A 15,849-nucleotide genomic window follows, 5' to 3' on the forward strand; every position below is an offset into this window, starting at 1 on the left:
AGGCCAACGAGGAAGGCTTAAAGCCTCTATTCGCGCACAAATTTAGGTCTGCACGAAAACCAAGTTTCGAAGAAAATGCGCCAAAGCGGCAGGAAAGCAGGAGACGCATCTCCCTGAACGGTGCAAGTAGACAGCAGTGATGGTGCATGTCCGTCAGTCTTGGACAGGCGTCCCAGCGGAACCCTGTCCTCGCCCCGCCCCACCCCTCCCGAACCTCCCTAGCCCCGCCCCGCCCTCCCTAGCCCCGCCCCGCCCCCAACACACGCGGGACGCCGGGCAGCAGCAGTTCCTCCCGGGGGCGCCCGAGATGCGGCGGCCGCCGGACCTCCTCGCCGCTGCGCCGGAAGTGCTCTCCTGAGTCCCGGCGCCGCGCCGCGGGAACATGGAGCAGGAGCCCGGCGACATGGAAGATGGACAGCTTTCTGACTCGGATTCCGACATGACGGTCGCACCGAGCGACGGGCCGCTGCAGGTGTCGGTGAGCGAAAAGGGCGGGCGGGTGGTTCCGGGCGCGGCGCGCGGAGCTCGGGCAGCAGGGCGGCGGTCGCGGGCCCTGCGCGCCCTGGAGCTGCTTGTCGCCGCAGGGAGGGTCCCGGGGCTCGCGGCCGTTTTTCTCCGCCAGCCCGGCGCCGCTTTTCGTTTTTTACACTTACCGAGTTCCCCACCCAGCGCCACTGGGGTGTCCCGCAGGGGACAGCGGCCCGAAACCGCCTGTGGGCAGGTAGGGAGATTGAGGATGACGAGTCCAGTTCATCACCTGCTCAGGGGCCTGGTCTTCCGTATCCCGTCGGACCTAGCTTTGTTCTGCGGTAATGTGGCGCTATCTGTGCACTAGTCGCGGTTGTTTGAATGGGAGTCTGTCTTGATCCTAGTCCTGAGCACGAGCGCTTTGAGAGGGCGTTGGTGCCAGGCTGTGCGCTTCAAGCCCTGGCGCCGCGTGTGTGACCTGCTGCAGGTTGTCAGCCTCCCGCCCGCGGCTGTGCGCTGAGGGTGCTGGTGGTAGCTAGTGATGGGGTTGTAAGGATCCAGTGGAGCGTAGGGCCTGAGAAGTGTTAGCTGCCCTTTAGTGCTTATTTCAGAAAGCGGAGGTGGTTCTTTTGCATATAAAGGACACCAAGGTATTTTGTTTTTCAATTTCTATCAGGTTGTTTTAGATAGACTGACTCATGACTTGGTAAATTGAATGTCATTGGCTCTGCATTTTTAAAGGCAGAATGTCAAGGATTCTTATCATAGTTGACTATCTGATCTAAAAGAAGAATAGCCACAAAATTGTGGAAAGGAAGTTGATGTGTTTATGCCTGACCAGGCGGTGGCGTAGTGGATAGAGCATCAGACTGGGAGGCAGAGGACCCAAGTTCAAATTCCCCACGACATTTGCTTGAGCGCAGGGTCGCTGGCTTGAGCAGGGAATCATAGACATAACCCCATGGTCATTGGCTTTAGCCTAAAGTCGTTGGCTTGAGCAAGGGATCACTGGCCCTACAGTATCCCCCCCACCTTCCCGCCCTGTCAAGGCACTTACCAGAAAGCAATCAATGAACAACTGTGGTGCTGAATGAAGAATTGATGTTTCTCATCTCCTCCCTTTCTGCCAGTCTGTCCCTGTCTCTCACTTAAAAAAAAAAAAAAAAGGAAGTTGATATGTTTAAATGAAGGAAAAGCATCTTTGGAAAGAAAAAAACAAATTGTTTTAATTGCTAGTAACAAGTAGTGTGTATGCCATTTTGAAACATTCAGACAATACTGTAACTGAAAAGTTTGAAAATCTTCTAAAGGAGAGAATGAAGGACTTTGATATTTTTTAATGTATTTTTTATTATTTTTTGTGACAGAGACAGAGATAGGAGAGAGATGAGAAGCATCGATTCTTCATTGCAGCACCTTAGTTCATTGATTGCTTTCTCATATGTGCCTTAACCAGGAGGCTAAAGCAGAGTGGGTGAGCCCTTGCTCAAGCCAGCAACCTTGGGCTCAAGCCTTGGTCAGACCAGATGAGCCCGCACTCAAGCTGGCGACCATGGGGTCTCAAACTTGGGTCCTCTGTGTCCCAGTCTGATGCTCTATCCACTGCACCACTGCCTGGACAAGCTGTGTTTTTAAAAAAAATTTATTGATTGATTTTAGAGAGAAAGGAAGAGGGAGAGTGCAAGAGACATCCGTCTGTTCCTGTATGTACCCTGATTGGAGATCCAACCCACAACCTTTTCATATCAGGACAAGGCTCTAACCAACTGAGCTATCCACCTAGGATTATGTATTTTTATTTTTTAATTTATTGATTTTAGAGAGGGAGAGCAATCTCGATTGGGATATTACTTTAACCACTTGAGCTACCCAGCCAGGGCAGGCTTTGGTGATATTTTAGAAGGAAGGTTTAGAACTAAGTTCTGCATTAGCTATAGAAGAAATGATTTGTGCTGTTAAAATTGGAAATTCGTCTGGACTTTTAGAAAAGTAGGGACTGAATTGGTTCCAGACATATCTCTGAAGCTCAGTTTGCCTCAACAGGGTCCAGAAGAATCCCTAAATCAGTTTCTTTAAATAGCACATGGGGGCGGAGTCGATGTGTTCTGTGGAATTGATTCATTGCCTTTCTCTTGCAGAAAGCGCTAGGTGGGGAAAGTGCAGAGAGGCCCTTCCAGGGCACTGCGGCAGCCTGTGCACCAGTGTCACATTATCGGACTGTTAAAGGTGTGGACTCAAGTGAAGAGAGTTTCTCTGATTCTGATGATGATAGCTCTCTTTGGAAACGCAAGCGGCAGAAATGTTTTAACCCCCCTCCCAAACCTGAGCCTTTTCAGTTTGGCCAGAGCAGCCAGAAACCGCCTTTTGCTGGAGAGAAGAAGGTGAACAATGTCTGGGGCACTGTGCTGCAGGAGCAGACTCAAGATGCAGTGGCCACTGAACTTGGTATCTTGGAAATGGAAGGCACTATTGACAGAAGCAGACAATGCGAGAGCTACAATTATCTGCTCGCTAAGAAACTGAAGAGGGAGTTTCAAGAACGCACATCAGAATTAGACAAAGAGCTAGAGGACTATATGCAAGGTGGCAAGAAAACAGGCTCAAAGGAAGGGGAAAATGGGCAAGGTCATCTCAAACGGAAACGACCTGTCAGAGACAGACTAGGGGACAGAGTAGAAATGAACTATCAAGGCCGGTATGAGATCACAGAGGACGATTCTCAGGAGAAAGTGGCTGATGAAATTACTTTCAGGTGAGCATTGAACTGTTTCCTACAGATGAGCACTTGACCAACTGTTTTTCACTTATAGGAAATAATAGATTCCAAATACATGAATGATAATCTTCCTTTTTAAGATGTTTTAGAATTTTACCCAGCTGGTTGGCTCAGAGGTTGAGCGTTGGCCCGGCATGTGGATGTTCTGGGTTTGATTCCCAGTCAGGGTACAGCGGAGAAGCACCCGTCTGCTTCTCCACCCCTCCCCTTTGCTGCCTTCTCTGTTCCCCGCCTGCAGCCATGGCTCAACTGGAGCGACTTGGCCCAGGGTGCTGTGGATGGTTCCATGGCCTCCACCTCAGCAGCTAAGAGCTGGTTGCTGAAGAACAGAACAAGGCCCCAGATGGGCAGAGCATCGCCCCCTAGTGGGTTTGCTGAGTGGAGACCGTTTGGGGCGCATGCAGGTGTCTGCCTCTTCCTCCCCCTCTCACTGAATTTTTTTTAAAAAGGGATGTTTTACAATTTAAGGAACAAACTCCGGGCTTATTTGGTTGTATGAATATTTCTATGGGTTTTAATAAATTTGGACAGGCTGAGAGAATAATTCTGTGAACTTTTATAAACTTTTAAGGAACTCTTTCCATTTTTGACTCTAGAGCTTTTTTAGATAAAAAACATATCTTTTTAAATTGTGTGTGGGTTTTTGAGTGTATTCAAGCATTCATGACTTTTACTTGATACATATTGTACATGTGATAAAGTTTACCCATTTCAAGTGTTGAAATTCTTATAAATTTATCACTTGTTCAGCCCTCACCATAAACCACATTTAGAACATTTCTATCACCCCAATAAGATTCCTCGTACTCATATGCCAATTTAAAGTTAACCTCTGTTTCAGTCTCCAGATAACTGCTAGTCTACTTTCTGTACTTAATTTGCATTTTTGAACATCTGATATTCATAGATACATACAACATGTGGTCTCTTGTGCCTGGCTTCTTCTACTTACTGTAATGTTTTATTCATTATACACACATATGCATATCTATATTGAATGGATATTCCACCTTTTTTTTAATTTTAGATTTTATTAATTTTAGAAGAGAAAAGCAGTGCAGGGGTTGGGGATGGGGAGGAACGGGAAGCATCAACTTAGTTGCTTCTTGTATGTGCCTTAACTGGGCAAGTCCAGGGTTTTGACCCGGTGACCTCAGTACTCCAGGTTGACTGATGCTTTATCCACTGTGCCACCACAGGTCAGGTGCTATTCCTCTTTTTGGCTACTCTGAATAATTTTATGAACTTTCACGTGCAGATACTTGGACTTGTATTTTCATTTTTCTTGGGTACATACCTCAGAATAGAATTGCTTGATGTAAATTAACATTTTATGTATTTTTAACAAGTTCAGATTGTGTTTACCTCTTCATTAGCTTACCTTGGCCAGTTGTTCAGTGGATAGACTGCCAGGGTTACCCATTCTCCAGCTCAACCCCAGGGTGCTGGTCAAGCCCCTGTCAGGGCTCATATGAGAACCAACCAATGGTACAACTAAATGAACAGCAGGGTAATGTTTCTCATCATCTCTTTAAAAAAGAATGTGTGTGTGTGTGTGTATACTCTAGCTCTAAATCACTAATGAACAATGTCACAATTTTTATTCATTAAGTTGGGTTTCTTTTAACTTTTTTTTTTTTTTTTTTTTTTTTACAGAGATAGGGATAGACAGGGACGGACAGGCAGACAGGAACAAAGAGATGAGAAGCATCAATCAGTAGTTTTTCATTGCGTGTTGCAACACCTTAGTTGTTCATTGATTGCTTTCTCATATGTGCCTTGACCTCGGGCCTTCAGCAGACTAAATAACTCTTTGCTCGAGCCAGCGACCTTGGGCTCAAGCTGGTGAGCTTTTGCTCAAAACAGATGAGCCCGCACTCAAGCTGGCGACCTCGGGGTCTTGAACCTGGGTCTTCTGCATCCCAGTCTGATGCTCTAGCCACTGCGCCACCGCCTGGTCAGGCCAATGTCACAATTTTTAAAACAAATATAGCTAGTAGGAATACAGGAGTTTACTTTCCAGGAAAGCCTGTCAACACTAGTGTAGAAATTTTAAAATACTGAGAAAATTTGGAATTTGAGTGCTGGAATGGAACTTGGAGATTTTGTAAACCAAAACCTTTACTTTAGAGAGATGGAAACCAGTACCAATTGTTGTGTGGCTTGCCCAAAGTCACAAATTTAATGAGTATCAGACCTGGAACTAAACCCGGGTCCCCTATTCCATGTTTAGTGCTCTTTGTACTGCCTCCTGTTGAGAAGAAACAGGAAGCAGGTGTAGTTAGGGAACCCGTGAGACTCCTGCGTTATTAACCCGCCTTCATCTCTGTGGAGTGTGGGCTCTGATGGACAGGTGTTGCTTAGGTGGTTTTACCTCTGGGTGGTAAAGTGAAAGTGTATGTAATAATAGTACCTATTTCATAAGGTTGTTGAGAGAATTAACTGAGATCATGCATGGAAAGTTATTTTTTTTTTTTTTTTTAATTTTTGTTTGTTTGTTTGTTTGTTTTTTAATATTTTATTTATTGGTTTTTTTTAGAGAGAGAGGAGTGAGAGAGAGAGAGAAGGGGGAGGAGCAGGAAGCTTCGACTCCCATATGTGCCTTGACCGGGCAAGCCCAAGGTTTCGAACCGGCGACCTCAGTGTTCCAGGTCGACGCTTTATCCCACTGCGCCACCACAGGTCAGGCCGGAAAGTTCTTAGGATGTGCTTATCCTATACCTGATCTTAGCCAAAAGGCCGAGAAGCAATTGCGCTTATATAATCCATCTGTACATATTAGATACATATATTCTTTGTTTTCAAGTAGAGAGCCTGTGAGGGAGAAATCCTATTGATTTTTTTCCTATGATTTTATTTATTGATTTTACAGAGGAGGAGAGAAAGGGTTTGGAGCGAGAAGTAACAATTCCTAGTTGTTTCACTTTAGTTGTTCTTCATTGCTTGCCTGTCGTATGTGCCTTGACCGGGCAAGCCCAGGGTTTCGAACCCGTAACCTCCACATTGCAGTTTGACACTTTACCCACTGCACTGTCATAGGCCAGGCAAAAAATCCTATCTATTTTAAAGCTCCTAGCTTGACCAGGCGGTGGCGCAGTGAATAGAGCATTGGACTGGGACGTGAAGGACTCAGGTTCGAAACTCCAAGGTCATCAGCTTGAGCCCAAGGTTGCTGGCCTGAGCAAGGGGTCACTCACTCTGCTGTACCCCCCCCCCATCAAGGCATATATGAGAAAGCAATCAATGAACAAGTAAAGTGCCACAACAAAGAACTGCTCCTTCTCATCTCTCTCTCTTACTGTCTCACTGTCCCTATCTGTCCCTCTCTCTATTTCTCTCTGTCTCTGTCACACACACACACACACACACACACACACACACACAAAAGGCTCCTAGATAGCTCTGAAGTTAGGAGAGCTAACTTTCAGGCTTAATAATCCAAAGCTACTATATATTTATTATTTGTTTGACAGGAGTGGGCTGCTTTTATCGTTTGTTTTTAGGCTTGCGTTCCTCATGGTATATCTGTCTGCACATTGGTTTTGAAATCCACCACAGTCCCAAGAAAGCAAAGTGAAGAGACCAGTCAGAGACTTGAGATGAAACCTTGGGTGACCTACCATAGGTATCGATTTCAATGTTAAATATCGAAGATTTTGAAAAGCAAATGTCATTAGGATTTTAATTCTCGTTGAGGGACTAAACTGGAGACTTGAGATAGATTTCTCCATCTTCATACCACTAATAAAGAGGATAATATTACTCTCTTTGTTCCTTATCAGGTTGCAGGAACCAAAGAAAGATCTGATAGCCCGAGTAGTGAGTATAATCGGGAACAAAAAGGCTATTGAACTTCTGATGGAGACTGCTGAGGTTGAACAAAATGGCGGCCTTTTTATAATGGTAAGACCAAAGCGTCCCTGTTTCCGCTTTGAATTGTGCTTTGTATGGTTTTTGTTTTGTTTTGTTTTTTAAGTAATAGAGAGAGAGAGAGACAGGGATAGACAGACAGGAAGGGACAGAGATGAGAAGCATCAATTCTTCATTGAGGCACCTCAGTTGTTCATTGATTGCTTTCTCATATGTGCCTTGCCCAGGAAGCTCCAGCCAAGCCAGGGACCTCTTGCTCAAGCCAGCAACACTGGGCTTAAAGCCAGCAACCTTTGGGTTCAAGGAAGCAACCATGGGGTTATTTATGTCTATGATCCCATGCTCAAGCCTGTGGCCCCGTGTTCATTCTCGTGACCTCGGGGTTTCAAACTTGGGTCCCCAGCACCCCTCGCTGAGGCTCTGTCCGCTGTGCCACCACCTGGTCAGGCAATACAGAATATTTTCTTTCTTTTTATAGAATGGTAGTCGAAGAAGAACACCAGGTGGAGTTTTCCTGAATCTTCTGAAAAACACTCCTAGTATCAGTGAGGAACAAATTAAGGTAAAAATGATAATATTCTTGACTTTTAAGATCAATAGTAATTTGACCACTCAGCCTCTAGCTGCACTTGCTACTGATCTTCATACCTGCTCTGCCTTAAGTTGGTCAATTTTGTCACTGTCTCATTTCAAGTGAACCGTGTGCCTTTTGTAAAACTCTGCCTCCTTTTATTTTCTTCCCTCTCAGGGCCACGATCAAGGTTTCTTATGTGGCAACTTTATTTGGTTTCTTAGCACGTAATTGTTTTTGTGTCATCCAACAACTTTTATTAATAAAAAGTATTAAACATGTGGACTAAATGAAAGAATAATAGGATGAATACCTATATACCCTCACTTAGATACAGGAGTTGTTGAAAGTTTGGTAGTCTTAGTTTACTATACAATATTTTGGGTGCCATTTGAAAGTCAGTAACATCATGACACTCATCCCTAATTATTTCAGCAAGCCTTTTTCAATAATAGACAGTGTCCTACATAGCCATACACAAGAGAAATAAAAAACTGTTGAATAATGTCATCCAATTTCTAGACCTTACTCCAATATCCTGAATTGTCCCCGAATGTATTTTCAACTCTTTTCTCCTCCAAACCAGGATCCTTTCCAGATTTCAACGTTCCATTTGTTTAATATCTCATTTGATCTTTTTAGTCCCACATTTTCCTCCATGATTTAAGTAACTGTCTCCTTGTGGGTTTGTTTTGTTCATTCCTCTATTTCCAGTATTTTGTATGAACTAGAAGCTGGCACTTCAGTATTCTTAATCATTGTTGTGTTACTAGAATGTATTATATGGGAATTCACAATACATGGTTTTCACAACACAAAATTTGTTATCTTTTAAATTGTTAATTAAGGAACATGATTTCCATTTAATAGCTATGATTAAGAGATCATGGTGGGGACTTTTCACAGTCTTGGACTCTGTATAATGATGAGTCTAATGGTGATAACTTGGTTTTTGTGAGAAATGGAGATAATGTAAAGGGTCTGCCTAGTGACACTAATCAATGGTAGTTCTTATTTACTAAAGTTGTTCCTTCATTGTAGGACATTTTCTACATTGAAAATCAGAAGGAATATGAAAATAAAAAAGCTGCTAGAAAGAGGAGGACACAGCTGTTGGGGAAGAAGATGAAACAAGCTATTAAAAGTCTAAATTTTCAAGAAGATGATGACACATCCCGAGAAACTTTTGCAAGTGACACAAATGAGGCCCTGGCCTCTCTGGAGGAGGCACAGGAGGGCCAAGGAAGAACAAAACTGGATGCGGAGGACGCCATTGAAGTAGATCATTCTCATGACCTGGACATTTTTTAGTACATTCTAAGGAATAAACCTTTCTAAAATAATATTGTGATAAACCATTTCTACTGAATGAATTGTTTTGTTTTACCTGCACTGATAAACATATATTCTGGAGAGATAGACTTGTCTTCTTGTTTTAAATACAATTGAATATGTGGGGGAGATGAATGCGATTGATAGAAACATTTAGAATTTTGTCACGTCTGACAAAAGTATGTAGCAGAGGATTTAATTTCTCAATCTGTGACACGTGCTAATTGTAACTAGTTGATAATCAGTTTTCTCCAGGTGATTATAACATACCATGCAAAAGTTGTTTTTCTCTTCTGATTTACTTGACAGTGGATTATGACTGGTTTCAAAACATTCCATTAAAAGGTCCTAATAAGAAATATAAATTGTTAAACTGTTTATTACAAATGCATCTAAATTTAGTTTATCTGTGTTCTAAGAATTCTTAGGTTATATTAAGGATAGTGATCAAAATTCAAATAGGTTTATACTGATGGCTCTTCCCACTTATTTGTCCAGAAATAAGTAAAGAGCAGAAGCTTTCCAAAGATGGATTGATTCATAGGTTTAACTCTGGTTTGTCTTTATTTGTTTTTGACTTAATTAACTTGGTCATATGCTAAATAGTGAATGGGATCCATACCTATGATTACCATGGACTTAAAAATTTTTTTCAATGGTGGTCAGCCTAAATAAGACTTTCACCCTATGTTGAGGAACTATGAAAAATACTGCATCTGGCCTGGCCGGATAGCTCGGTTGTTAGAGTATCGTCCAAAGCGCATGGGTTGCTGGTTTGATCCTGGTTGGGGCACGTACAGGAGCAGCTCAGTGTTCCTGTCTCTCTCTCTCTCTCTCCCTTCCTCTTGCTAAAATCAATACATAAAATTTTAAAATGTTACCTCTTCCTGACTGGTGGTGGCACAATGTATGGAATGTTGACCTGGGACGCTGAGGTCCCAGGTTTGAAACCTCGAGGTTGCTGGCTTGAGCAAGGTGTCACTGGCATGTCATGAGCCCCTAGTCGAAGCACACATAAGAAGCAATCCCTGGGCAACAAAAAGAAGTGACACAACTGTGATTTGAGGCTTCTTATCCCTCTTCCTATCTCTGTCTCAAAAAACCAAAAACTTATATTTGCATAGATTTTCTAATTAATCATTTTTAATTGATGGAATAAACTTAAAGATAGGTTACTTAAGATGTTCCAAGAGTGGGTTATACTTTACAAAACAGATTAAGCAAAAATAGGTAGGAAATGATTACAAACTGTTCTTTACAAGCAATGTACTTGAATGCAGTAGTTCCTGAAATACATGGTCATTGAAGTTGGATTTAAGGATATAAGTGGGAAAAGGAGAGAATAATGGTTATTATTTGTTTTTTATTCATAAAGAAAGAAATAAAATTAGTATTGGCAGTCCTTAATGAGATTCAACTGACTAAAATCTTAAGTGCTCTTGTATAAAATTATAACCAAGGAAAGAAAAACATTTTAAATAGGTAATGGGATATTGGCCCTGAAACTATTATTATTATTATTATTATTATTTTACTTTTAGCGAGAGAACATGAGAGGGACAGATAGGGAGAGAGATGAAAAGCATCAACTCCTAGTTGTGACACCTTAGTTGTTCATTGATTGCTTTCTCATATATGCCTTGAGCCAGTGACCCCTTGCTCAAGCCAGTGACCTTGAGTTTAAGCCAGCGACCTTGGGCTTAAAGCTAGCGACCTTTGGGCTCAAGCCAGTGACTATGGAGTCATATCAATGATCCCACACTCAAGCCGGTCACCCTGCGCTCAAGCTTGTTGACAAGCACTCAAGCTGGCAACCTCGGGGTTTTGGACCTGGGACCTCAGTGTTCCTACCACCTGGGCAGGCTGAAGTACATTTTATAGTATCCCTGTCTGGATAACTTGGATGGTTAGAGCATCATTCTGATAAACAAAGGCTGCAGATCCTCAGTCAGGGCACATATAGGAACAGATTGATGTTTTTGTCTCTCTCCCTTTCTCTTTAAAACCAATCATTTTTTTAAAAAAACTAAAACAAAAGTACATTTCATAGTAATGGGCAGACTCCTAAATTTAAGTTGTTTTGTTCTTAATATTTTAGTACTTCAAATCAGTTAGAAATTTGTAAACAGGCCTGAAATTGTATTGAGTACTTGTTTCTTTAGCACTTTTAAGGTATAAAACCACTTTTTTTTTTTTTTTTTTGGTATTTTTCTGAAGCTGGAAACTGGGAGGCAGTCAGACAGACTCCCCCATGCGCCCGACCGGGATCCACCCGGCACACCCACCAGGGGGCAACGCTCTGCCCATCGGGGTGTCGCTCTGTCGAGACCAGAGCCACCCCAGCGCCTGGGGCAGAGGCCAAGGAACCATCCCCAGCGCCCGGGCCATCTTTTGCTCCAATGGAGCCTTGGCTGCGGGAGGGGAAGAGAGACAGAGAGGAAGGAGAGGGGGAGTGGTGGAGAAGCAAATGGGCACTTCTCCTGTGTGCCCTGGCCGAGAATTGAACCCTGGACTCCTGCACGCCAGGCTGACGCTCTACCACTGAGCCAACCAGCCAGGGCTTAAAACCACTTTTTAAGAACTCAATATCAGGCCTGACCTGTGGTGGTGCTGTGCGTAAAGCGTTAACGTGGAATGCTGAGGTTGCTGGCTTGAAAACGGGCTTGCCTGGTCAAGACACATATGAGAAGCAACTATGAAGGAACTAGGATTTGATGCTTCCTCTTCCTCCCCTACTTTCTCTCCTGTCTCTAAAATCAATAAACAAAATCTTTAAAAAAAACACAACTAAATGTCAGTATATACCTTAAAGTTTCCTGTGCGTTGGGTTTAAAGTAATTTAGTTGTCTTTTCTCTGTAGATAAGTTGTATAATTAGTTGCTTTCCATCTTTATTGATTGTACTTCAATACCGTTAGGCATTTTTGGTTATGTGTAAAAATTGAAGGAAACAATGAGTCAAACTAATATTTTGCTTTGGAGCACATTTTCTCTTAAAAAAAATTTTTTTTAAAGATTTGATTGATTCATTTTAGGAGAGGAGAGAGAGAAGTGGGGGAGGAGCAGGAAGCATCAACTCCCACATGTGCCTTGGCCAGGCAAGCCCAGCGTTTTGAACTGGCGACCTCACTGTTCAGGTCAATGTTTTATCCACTGCACCTCAGATCGGGCTTGGAGCACATCTTCTTTTTTTTTATTTTTATTTTTATAGAGACAGAGTCAGAGATAGATAGGGACAGACAGAGATAGGAACGGAGAGAGATGAGAAGCATCGATCATCAGTTTTTCACTGCTACACCTTAGTTGTTTATTGATTGCTTTCTCATATGTGCCTTGACCATGGGCCTTCAGCAGATCGAGTAACCCCTTGCTCGAGCCAGCAACCTTGGGCTCAAGCTGGTGAGCTTTGCTCAAACCAGATGAGCCCACACTCAAGCTAGCGACCTCGGGGTCTCGAACCTGGGTCCTCTGCATCCCAGTCTGACACTCTATCCACTGTGCCACTGCCTGGTCAGGCTGGAGCACATTTTCTAAGCATAAATTTATCTTCCTAATTATGATTACTTGAGCAAGTGTTCAATTTTGTTTTCATTCCTGAGAATGTATCTACTTGGAGATAAAAGCTATCCAGATGTACATCTAAATATTAGGTAGAGTCCAATCCATAAAATGAATAATTTAAATACAGAGAGTTGGCAGTGTATATAACTGATAATTTTGAGTTTTTTTAAAAAAAGTTTTATAATTTTTAAATTTTATTTAGAAAATTAACTTTAACAGGGTTACATTGATCAATAAGAGTACATAGGTTTCAGGTGACCATTTCTATAGCATTTGAACTGTTCATTATGTTGTATACCCATTACCCAAAGTCAAATCATTTTCAATCCCATTATTTCCTTTTTATATTTGGATTCTAACTTCAGAGGCTTATGGTAAGAAAATATGCTTGGTATTATTTCAATCTTCCTGAATTTGTTGATGTTAGTTTTGTGACCCAACGTATGTTCTATCCTTGAGAATGTTCCATGCACACTGGAGAAGAATGTACAATCTGATGTTTTGGGATGAAATGTCCTATAAATGTCTATTATGTCCATTTGGTTCAGAGTGTCATTTAAGAATGATATTTCTTTATTGATTCTCTGTTTGGATGATCTACCATCAATGGTGTGTTGAAATCTCCAAGTATGACTGTGGTTTTGTCTGCTTCTATTGCACTTTTAGATAAGTTGGTAGATGTCTTATATATTTTGGTGCTTCCTGGTTTGGTGCATATAATTTAAGAAGTGTTATGTCTTCTATATTCTTATATTGCTCTTTCTGATGGAGTCAGACAATTCTTATAGAGCTCTCTTTTTTTAACTCGTGAGTCTTTCTCCTCTTCTCTCTGTAGCATCTCCAATTGCCTGTCTTCAATGTCACTGATTCTTTTCTCTATCTGGCTTGTTCTATTAGCTAAACTTGCTACCTCAGTCCTCCATTCACGTACTGAGTTCTTCATCTCTGTTTTTAAAGTTTCAGTGTCCTTGGTAAGGTGTTCATTTTGTTCATTAATTTGTTTTCTGAACTCATTAAGTTGCCTATTGATGTCTTCTTGCATCTCATTGAGTATTTTCAGAACTTCAATTTTGAATTCTGCCTGACCAGAATGGTGGTGGCGCAGTGGATAGAGCATCGGACGGGGGCACAGAGGACCCAGGTTCAAGACCCCAAGGTCGCCAGCTTGAGCGCAGGCTCATCTGGTTTGAGCACAACTCACCAGCTTGGACCCAAGGTCGCTGGCTCAAGCAAGGGGTTACTCGGTCTGCTGAAGGCCCGTGGTCAAGGCACATATGAGAAAGCAATCAATGAACAACTAAGGTGTCACAATGAAAAACTGATGATCGATGCTTTTCATCTCTTTCTGTTCCTGTCTGTCTCTCCCTATCTATCCCTCTCTCTGACTCTCTCTCTCTCTGTCTCTGTAAAAAAAAATTTTCTTTTAATTCTCTGTCATTTAATTTCAAGGTTTTCATGTGATTAAGGTTTTCTCTGGAGATTTTTTTTATTTATTTATTCATTTTTTAGAAAGGAGAGAGAGAGGGAGAGAGAGAGAGGAGAGAGATAGAGAAGGGGGGGGAGGAGCAGGAAGCATCAACTCCCATATGTGCCTTGACCAGGCAAGCCCAGGGTTTCGAACCTGCGACCTTGGCATTTCCAGGTCGACACTTTATCCACTGCGCCACCACAGGTCAGGCTTAATTTTCTTTCTGAACTATTTTCGTCTTGTGTAGCCATGGTATTCAATTTCTTCTTCCTTGATGGCATTTGAGAGTGGTATTGTTAAGAACCCTAACAAAAAAACAACTTAAAAAATTAAAAAATAAAGCCCGACCAGGCAGTGGCGCAGTGGATAGAGCGTCGGACTGGGATGTGGAGGACCCAGGTTGAGACCCTGAGGTCACCAGCTTGAGCATGGGCTCATCTGGTTTGAGCAAGGCTCACCAGCTTGAGCCCAAGGTTGCTGGCTTGAGCAAGGGATCACTTGGTCTGCTGTAGCCCCCTGGTCAAGGCACATATGAGAAATCAATCAATGAACAACTAAGAAGCTGCAACAAAGAATTGATGTTTCTCATCTCCCTTCCTGTCTGTCTGTCCCTATCTATCCCTCTCTGACTCTCTCTGTCTCTGCCACACACAAAAAAATTTTTTTAATTAAAAAAATACAATAAAAAATATAAAAATTTTAAAAATTATGACAGGAAGAAACACCACAGGAAAAAAGATCAAAAGCAAACAAAAATAAAAAGACATCCATAAAAAATAATAAAAATATATAAAAATAAAAAAAATGAAATTCAAATAGGAAAAAGGAAAAAAGAGTAAGAAAAAAGGGAAAAGGGAAAAGTAAATTTTGGTTTTGAAAGGTTTATTCTGGTAGGTGTCACTGTACTACAACTTTTAGCTCTTTGAAGTTCCTGGGCTGTCTGAGATATTTTTGTTGCAATGGTGTAAGTGGGGCCGCACTCTTGTTGGTGGCTGGGGCGTGTTGTTAGGGCTTTATGGCTTTGGCTTTATGGCTTCAGCTTTATGGCTTTACGGCTCTAGTAATGGCAATCTCAGCCTTCCAGGTGCTCCTTCCCACAGCTTGACAGACCTGGGGACCAGACGTGGAGCACCTCTGTTCTTCACGGGAGAGAATGGCTCTGGGGAGCTAGCTGTGGGGTTTGTCTCTGCCACTCTTGATCCTGCGAGGTGAGGGAAGCGGGATCTGGGAGGCTGAAGGGCTGCACCTCAGCTTTCTCTACCTCTGCCAAGTGCAGGCTGCAGGCAGGCTGCGGGAACACTGGCCATGACCCCGTGCTCTGGCTGTTTTGGTTTATCTCCCTTCTGCCCCTCTGTCTCTCCATTCCTCCTGGCAGAAGGAGACTCAGTCACTTTAAGTTTCCCTTTATGTATCCCTCAGACAAAATCCAGAGAGCCCAAGCTTCCCTCCTCCCCATTGTCCAGCAGAGGAAAAATAACCCAGTCACTCCAGCTTTGCACCTCTCCTCACCAAAGCCCTCCGCAGCTGTGCTTTGTCTTCCGTCCCCCTTTTCATCCCATCCCACCTTTAGTCCATTTAGTGCATGGATCTTTCAGGCTCACCTGTGAGCCCAGCTGGGTTCTTTCACTGTGTTACAGCTGTTCAATTTGTTGAAATTTTAAGGGGAGAGATCAGCAGAATCTCTCACATCGCTATTACTCTGACATCATTCTCAAAAAAATTTAGAGCAAATTTCTTTCTTTCCTTTTGTAATGATTGGCCTTTGCCACTTCATTGTTCCTGAGATCTATTTTTAGAATAAAAT

At 42.6% G+C, this 15,849-nt stretch overlaps 1 protein-coding gene across 1 annotated transcript; it reads left to right on the forward strand.

Annotated features, from left to right (window-relative positions):
• The first annotated feature begins 295 nt into the window (after positions 1 to 295).
• LOC136334247 (phosphorylated adapter RNA export protein) lies at positions 296 to 13,115 on the forward strand. Its single transcript, XM_066274234.1, has 5 exons — positions 296 to 478; positions 2,607 to 3,220; positions 7,027 to 7,147; positions 7,593 to 7,676; positions 8,727 to 13,115. The coding sequence occupies exons 1-5, from the start codon at positions 383 to 385 to the stop codon at positions 8,994 to 8,996; spliced, it is 1,185 nt and encodes a 394-aa protein (XP_066130331.1). The 5' UTR covers positions 296 to 382; the 3' UTR covers positions 8,997 to 13,115.
• Positions 13,116 to 15,849: the final 2,734 nt, after the last annotated feature.

This window comes from Saccopteryx bilineata, chromosome 4 (genome assembly GCF_036850765.1).
Source record: "Saccopteryx bilineata isolate mSacBil1 chromosome 4, mSacBil1_pri_phased_curated, whole genome shotgun sequence".
Classification (NCBI taxonomy): Eukaryota; Metazoa; Chordata; class Mammalia; order Chiroptera; family Emballonuridae; genus Saccopteryx; species Saccopteryx bilineata.